The sequence below is a fragment of the Salpingoeca rosetta genome (genome assembly GCF_000188695.1).
Source record: "Salpingoeca rosetta unplaced genomic scaffold supercont1.24, whole genome shotgun sequence".
In the NCBI taxonomy this organism is placed as follows: Eukaryota; class Choanoflagellata; order Craspedida; family Salpingoecidae; genus Salpingoeca; species Salpingoeca rosetta.
Genome location: NW_004754910.1, coordinates 801833 through 809332, shown reverse-complemented (window position 1 = coordinate 809332; position 7500 = coordinate 801833). Strand labels below are relative to the sequence as shown.

The following is a 7500-nucleotide window of genomic DNA, read 5'->3' as shown; positions in this document are numbered from 1 at the left end:
TCGCGGCCAGGCCGCAGACCGTCAGAGAGGCTGCACGTGCGCGCATTGGTGCGTGGTGCAGTGTGGTGTAGTGTGGTGGGAAGGAGCAGATAAAGGAGTGGAAGGAGGTTGCACCAATTGTGAAAGGGAGCGCGAAGGGCGCAGAACAGTCACGACAAGGCGTTACGAATTAACACACACACACACACACCACACAAACCACACACAAACACCACACACACACACGTGTGCGCGCATTCACGTACTCGGCGAGGCTCTTGTCGTCGGTGTGGTAGATGCCAAAGATGGTGCCAACAGACACGTTGCACTCAATGTTGGACGACCCATCGAGTGGATCTGTTTGCAGGAGGAGAAAAATATATGGGAAGAGTGGAGGGCACGAGGGAAGAATGCAAGCAAGTGTGCGTGTGCGAGTGCGTGTGAGGGAGAGTGAGCATGAGAGAGTGTGCGTGAATGTGCGAGAAAAGAGAGAACAATGGACAAAGAGGGAAAGCGAAAGCAAGCCAACAACAGGCAAAGACGTGCAACCAGCCTGCGAGCGGAAACGTACAAGAAAAGCGCGCAACACACACACACACGCACATTACACACACACAAGCACGTGCAGTGGACTGACCAAAGACGCAGACGTAGCGGGCGTGCTCAAGGCCCTCGACAACGATCGGCTCATCAAGCTCCTCGCTCACCATCACGCGAACCTGGACACAGGAGATGAGGTAATTGGGGGGGGGGGCGAAAACACAACAAAAAAAAAAAACGTGGCGAGTGAAGGCGTGCAGGTACGTGTCAGTGTGAGGGCATATACTCTTGGATGTGCGTCGACCACAGCCTGTTTTGTCTGTCGCCCACAACCTGCTTTCTCTGTCTGCCAACCCCCCCCTGTCTGCCTCTCCGTCTCCCTGTCTCCCTTCCCCACTAATTACTTTGTTCCCTGTACCCAGAGATGGGAGCAAGAGATCTGGCTGTCGACATGATAGCGCCGCCACACAAACCTTCTTGGTGTTGCGGAGGACATTGACAAAGACGTCGTTGGCGAGCACATCAAGCTTCTTCTGGTCTTCACCGCTCTGGTTGGCGCCGCCACCTGTGTTAAATCGGAGTGCGTTGGTGTTGGGTTGGTTAAATGGCGATGAGCTGTGTTGGGTGGTGGTGCGTTGAACGCGCGGTTGCATTGCATGCACGCACATGAGCTGACATGCACAAGGAAGTTGCATAACTGCACGCACCAAGCGCATAGAGGCCTTGCATCCCCGCATTCTGCACTGCGTTGGCAGTGACCTAAGCAAGCGGAGAAAACAGGGTTGGGTGAGCGACAACATGGCCTCAGGCGTGGAGCAAGCAGTGAGCGCGCGCGCGCGTGTGTGTGTGTGTGTGTGTTTGTTGTGTGTTCCAGTAGTCACCAGCAAACAGCCAGTCATGGAAACAACTTGGTGGCTCACACACTAACACATGCACACATGCACACCTTTGCGGCAACGCCGATGGCACCGAGGATGAAGCTGAGGGATGTGCGCGTCTTGCCATAGAGTTTGCGGCGCTCATGATCATCCTCCATGATGAACCGGCTGAGGGTCACCGGATCGGTCTGAAGTGCGAGAACATGACATTGTGTGTGTGTGTGTGTGTGTGTGTGTGTGTGTGTGTGTGTGTGCGAACAGCCGCGGTAGCAGTGAGGTGGTGACAGTGAACAGTTGAGATTGAAGATGATGAAGGCCCGAAATGCATTGCACAAGGCCTCGAAACGGTTTTGCCAGAGAACGCCATCACAGCCAAGCACATGGCGATCCACCTCAGTGATCCTCTCGCGCACACAAGCGTTCTTGCTTACGTTGTAATCGGCGTCAGACATGACTGTTGACAGTCGTGGCTTCTTTGCTTCCATACACGGAGATAGGTGGAGAGGGAGGGGAGAATGGAGCAAGGAGGAAAGCGGGGGTGTTGTTGTTGGCGAAAGTGACGGCCGGTGATGAGAGAGACGGGGATTGCAAAAGCAATCCAATCCCACAACGGAACAGAATGGAACACTGAATTCAGTGTGTGTGTATGTGTCTGTGTCTGTGTGTGTCTTGTGTCTGTGTGGTCGTGGGTGTGTGTGTGTGTGTGTGTGTGTGTGTGTGTCTGTGTGTCTGTGTGTGTCTGTGTGTGTCTGTGTGTGTCTGTGTGTCTGTTTGTCTGTGTGTCTGTGTCTATGTCTGTGTCTATGTCTGTGTGTCTCTCTCTGTCTGTGGATTCGTTTACTCGAGTCAACCCAAGTCGACTCAACAGTCGACTCAACAGTCGTGTCACATCATGTATTCCAGCCGCCCTTGACGCAGATGGCCTGTGAAACAGAAACAATGGAGGAGCGCGAGTGAGCTGAGTTAGAGATGCCATGCACAAACGTCTGCACACGCAAAAGTCTACACACAACAGGTCTGCACACAACAGTATTGACACCTACACACGCGCAGTAACGTGCTCGCACTTACATTACAGCACACGCACACACCACAGACATCACACCCATACATTCAACGCACGCACCCCGTCCACGTCCACGTGGCTGCCCGAGATGAATGACGCGGCAGGCGTGGCCAAGAAATAGGCCACTTCGCCCACCTGCAACAAACACACACACGCACACGCACACGCACACGCACACGCACACGCACACGCACATACAGTGCTCATGATGTATGAGTGCCGCCTGATACGAAGCAAGCAAGGGAGCAGCAGCCACGTTCTCAACAATCCACGCATACACACACACATGCACGTATACACACCACACACACACACATGCAGATACATACACACGCACACAAATCATACATTCACGCACACAAACCATACGTACACGCACACAAATCATTGGGATGTACCTCTGAGGGCTGTGCAACGCGTTGCTCGAGCGGGTACACCTTCCCTGCGTCCTCCAGCGTCTTGCCATCGCCTTCAATCAGCGCCTGCACGAGAGGTGTGGCAGTCTGTCGTTGCACGCGACACAAAACAGTGACGTCGTCCGGGTGAGAAAAAATGCCGTCACGGAACGTTTGGACAAATACACGCATACGGAGAGAAAAGGAAACGAGAGATGACGCACATGAAGTACAACCACACACACACACACATACACATATACAGGCACACACACACACACACACACACACACACACACACACACACACAAACACACACACACAAACACACACACACACAACCATATGTCGTTTGTGATCCAACCATCCCAGGAATCACACCACCGACACCAGCATCAACGCAACGAACCGTGCCGGGGTTGACTGCCGTCACGCGAATGCCATTCGGACCATACTCCAACGCCATCTTGGTGGTGGATGCGCAGATTGAGCGCATTGCGTTGTGGATGTGTCGCCGTGTGGGTGAAGCGAGGTTGTGAGAACCGTGGGCTCGATGTGTGACACGGGTCCAGGCAGAAATGACCAGCAAGCAAGAACGAAAAGCGGGCAGGAACCTCTCTGCAGCCAAAACCACGCGTGCAAGTCACCTGTCGCGTGAGAGAAAGCATGGCGCCCTTTGAGGCGGCGTACGCAGGTACACCTGGCTGGGACAACACCCCTTGCACGCTGGCCATGTTCACAATCACACCACGCGACCCCGTGAATGACGGAGAGCTGCTCAAGTCCCGCTTCAGCATGGCTGGCAGCGCCTGCGTGTGTGCGTGTGTGCGTGTGTGCGTATGGTTGTGTGAAGGAAATGGTTCTCAGGACTCATGAATGAGAATTGGAGAGAGGAGACTGCAAGTGGGGATTCAACACAGGCCAACGACATGACACACACACACACACACACACACACACACACACACACACACACACACACACACACACACACACACACACACGCACACACACGCACGACTCACTGCTTTTGAAGCAAAGTACATGCTGTCAAGGTTAACGGAGAGCACTTGGCGCCACAAGTGTGTCGGCAGCTCATGGAGAGGAACGCAGCTTGCTGGCGGCTGGATCCCAACGTTGTTGACGAGCACATCAATCGATCCACACCTGCCAGTGGTGCGCAGCACAGGCGGCAAACCATTGCCAGGTATTCCAGCACGACAGATCAGTTGTTGTCGACACGCACTGGCAGAGGCAACCTGCGAAGTCCACACGCCCAAGCACACGCGCGAGGACACACACACACACACACACACACACACACACACACACACACACACACACACACACACACACACACACACACACACACACACAGCAGACACGCGAGTATCGCTCACTTGGCAAGGATGATGTCAAAGGCCACGCGCACGGCATCTTCATCGGCCATGTCCACAGAAAAGAAGGTTGTATCAAGGGGTGCATCCTCCCCACCACTGTCTGGGTCCTGCAGTTGTCAATGGAATGAGTGTGCCACAACGAGTGCCAACAGCGCTACAACATTAACATCCCACGACAACTCGAAGAACAGACGAGCCAGAGGAGCAAGTCAAATGGTGTTACAATTGATTGACGCAGCTGAGCATGGCCACAAGCAAGGCAGCAAGCAACAGGTCAGCACTGACTGGCTGCGTGATGTCCAGGTTGAACACGGTGTGCCCTCGCTGCGCAAACGCGCGGACCACGGCTTGGCCGATGCCATGACTGCCGCCAGTCACCACCACAGTGCCTGGTGAATCAGGAACCTCATTTGATGGCACTGCTGCTGCTGCTGCTGCTGCTGTTGAGCTTCGTGTGTGTAATCTGTGCGTGGGTCTTTGTGTCAGGAAGGTGATGGGCGAGGCTGCTGCTGCTCTGCGCAACAACACGCCTCGCAAGGACGGCAGCAACATGACGGCGCTGATGGCTGCGAGCAGTGGTGGAAGCGGTGAGATCGTGTGCAGCAGTGAGTGTTCGTTTGTTTGTTTGGGTTGGCTGTTTGCTGATAATTGGGCGCATCTTCACCCATTGTTCCGTAATGCTTGCAGGCTTGTGTGGTTGAATGAAATGACAGAATGACAACAGTCGAGAGCAGACGAAAGGTGTAGGCTTCAGGTAAGAAGAACGCACACACGCACACACGCACACACGCACACACGTACACACGCACACACGTACACACGCACACCATGAAAAAGCGACAACAAACGCACGACATCCAGTAAGAGTAATCACTTCAACACTTCAACAAGTCACACCAGACGACAGAGGACAAGAGCAGCAGAGCACGTGCACATGTGAGCATGTGAAAATCACGTCCACCACGCAGGTGAACCAAAGCGAAAGGCTGAAAGGTGAGGGGAATGGTTGCAGGTTATGGTTGTTGACGCATGCAGCTTACCAGGCTTACATGCATGAAAACGAAAAGCAAAACGAGTCGTTATTCCATAATAAGGAGAACGGATAAGAAGGAGAAGAACCAGTGCAGATGGTAAACGGGTGGCTGCAAAAACAAACACACGCACACGGAGCGGTCTGGGCGGTTGCCTCGCTTGAAACTACAAGGCTTCAAAGCCAATCAACAACTTACAAGCTGAGACCCGGGCGACAAACACAAACCAAAAACAAACCAACACACAAACTCACAAAGAAGGCAGCACTCCTCCTGTGCTCATGCTGCTCGTCAAGTCGTCAAATGTGAAACTGACGACGACTCTGCACTGCCTGCGCGGCGATGACTTGACGCAGGGACTGGTTCTCGAGCTCCAACTCTTGTACACGGGCCTGCAGCGCGGCGATCTGACTTGACAAGCTCTGCTCATTGCGCCTGTGTTTGCGACGGTGCCTTGCTTGGCGGGCCCTGCCCTTGAGCCTCTTGCGCTCTGTCTTGAAGAGCTTCAGCCATGCTGGATGCTGTGGGAGGATGGCGGGCAACGTCTCCCCTTGAAGGAGGATGCGCTCTTTGAAGTAGCACTCGAGGGTGGTGCGGCCCTCGTTGTTGCGATTGTGTGCTTCAAGGGACAAGGCGGCATCATTCACAAATGCGTGCAACTCACGCGGTGGGAAGGTGCCACTCGCGGCCAGCGGGAGGGAAGAGGAAGGCGAAACGACAGGTTGTGGATGCTGTTGTTGTTGTAGTTGTTGTAGTTGTTGTAGTTGTTGTTGTTGTTGTTGTTGTTGTTGTTGTTGTTGTTGTTGTTGTTGTTGTTGTTGTTGTTGTTGTTGTTGTAGTTGTTGTTGTTGTTGTTGTTGTTGCTGTTGCTGTTGTGGTTGTTGCTGTTGTGGTTGTTGTTGTTGTTGTTGTTGTTGTTGTTGTTGTTGTTGCTGTTGTTGTTGTTGTTGTTGTTGTTGTTGTTGTTGTTGTTGTTGTTGTTGTTGTTGTTGTTGTGGTTGTTGTTGTTGCTGTTGTTGTTGCTGTTGTGGTTGTTGTTGTTGTTGTTGTTGTTGTTGTTGTTGTTGCTGTTGTGGTTGTTGTTGTTGCTGTTGTTGTTGTTGCTGAACAGGCTCATGGTTCTGCGCTGAGAAGCTCAGAGGTGGCGGGTATCCGAGGTCTTGTTGAGAACCCACGTATGGCTGGAGATCAAAGCCCTGGTCAATCCCAAAAACCTGATGAAGAAGCGTCTCGCCATCAAGCTGTTGAAGAAAAGCACGACGCTGCTCTTGCAGCGTCTGATCTCCGCCCTGTGTGCGCTGCTGTTGCTGCTGGCGATGGCTTTGGGATTCTTCGGTGGGCCTTGCGTTGAGGGGAGCGAGGAAAAAAGTGTCAAGGTAGGAGTCGAGGTCGTTGGGCGAGAGCAGATGTGAAGGGTCGGCGGCGTCTGAGCCGGCATCGCGTGGCGCAATGGCCGCCGTCAGCGCATTGGTGGCGGCGTCGCTTGTCACATCGACTTCAAGAGCTTCAGACCCAAACCCTGCCTGCTCCTGTTGTTGTTGTTGTTGTCCTTGGCGTCTCTGGGCCATCTTGGGTGGAAACCAACACAAACCTTCAGGAAGCAAGGACGAGAGGGGGTTCGCTCGTGTGGCCTTGTTGTTGTCGTCTTGTTGCCGTTGTTGCCGTGTGCACAACAAGACAAAACAAATACAAACAAGCACAGCACAGCGAAGCGCGGAAGCAGCAAGGGGAGCACGGGGCTTCTGTATCAGGTCGTGTCCAGAAGCCAGGGATGTTGGGAATGGTTTGGGCCTCTTGGCAAAGCCACCACCAAAGTCAACAAAAGGAGAAGACGACAACAGGAGAAGAGGAGAAGGCGCGCGCGCGGGAATAATGTTGTTGTGTTGATAATGGTGGGTGCTGGCTGGCTTGCGTGACACACGCCTTTGGTTTGTATTGCTGCCTGCAAGCACGAGCAACCAACTCACCAAACCAGCCACTTGCGGGACGACCTTGCACATCCGAAATAAAATGCAAATCATTCACTAATTTTCACAACTGCACAAACACAAACAAGCAACAAGCAAGCAACAAGCAAGCAAACAACGAGGATGATGCCACTGTTGCGTGTGGTGGTGCTGGTGGTGGCTGTTGCTGTGGGTGTTGTTGTTGGGTTCAATGTGGATGCAGCGCCGCTGGACCAACATGAGAGGTTTGCATCGCAGAGAAAAG

At 53.3% G+C, this 7500-nt stretch overlaps 3 protein-coding genes across 3 annotated transcripts in view; 1 reads left to right on the top strand and 2 right to left on the bottom strand.

The window, feature by feature from the left end:
• Nucleotides 1-2035, bottom strand: part of PTSG_08676 (fructose-1,6-bisphosphatase) — a 4356-nt gene extending 2321 nt beyond the window's left edge. Inside the window, exons 1-7 of the mRNA XM_004990410.1 lie at nucleotides 1829-2035; nucleotides 1466-1585; nucleotides 1227-1278; nucleotides 993-1084; nucleotides 617-698; nucleotides 246-336; nucleotides 1-30 (exon numbers count right to left, since the gene is read on the bottom strand). The exon at nucleotides 1-30 is cut by the window's left edge and continues 30 nt beyond it. Of these exons, the coding sequence (XP_004990467.1) occupies nucleotides 1-30; nucleotides 246-336; nucleotides 617-698; nucleotides 993-1084; nucleotides 1227-1278; nucleotides 1466-1585; nucleotides 1829-1882 (521 nt within the window). The 5' untranslated portion in view covers nucleotides 1883-2035. The remainder of the gene's footprint in view (nucleotides 31-245; nucleotides 337-616; nucleotides 699-992; nucleotides 1085-1226; nucleotides 1279-1465; nucleotides 1586-1828) is intronic.
• Nucleotides 2036-2287: 252 nt separating this feature from the next.
• Nucleotides 2288-7157, bottom strand: PTSG_08675 (uncharacterized protein; the record flags this gene model as incomplete). Its single annotated transcript, XM_004990409.1, has 10 exons — nucleotides 6399-7157; nucleotides 5606-6020; nucleotides 4544-4824; nucleotides 4259-4365; nucleotides 3884-4025; nucleotides 3506-3667; nucleotides 3268-3324; nucleotides 2862-2966; nucleotides 2524-2598; nucleotides 2288-2320 (listed from the first exon to the last, which is right to left on the bottom strand). The coding sequence occupies exons 1-10, from the start codon at nucleotides 6855-6857 to the stop codon at nucleotides 2288-2290; spliced, it is 1836 nt and encodes a 611-aa protein (XP_004990466.1). The 5' UTR covers nucleotides 6858-7157.
• A 222-nt stretch (nucleotides 7158-7379) lies between these two features.
• Nucleotides 7380-7500, top strand: part of PTSG_08674 (uncharacterized protein) — a gene marked incomplete at both ends in the record, with an annotated part of 5957 nt that continues 5836 nt past the window's right edge. The window contains one exon of the mRNA XM_004990408.1: nucleotides 7380-7500. This exon is cut by the window's right edge and continues 46 nt beyond it. Within this exon, the coding sequence (XP_004990465.1) occupies nucleotides 7380-7500 (121 nt within the window).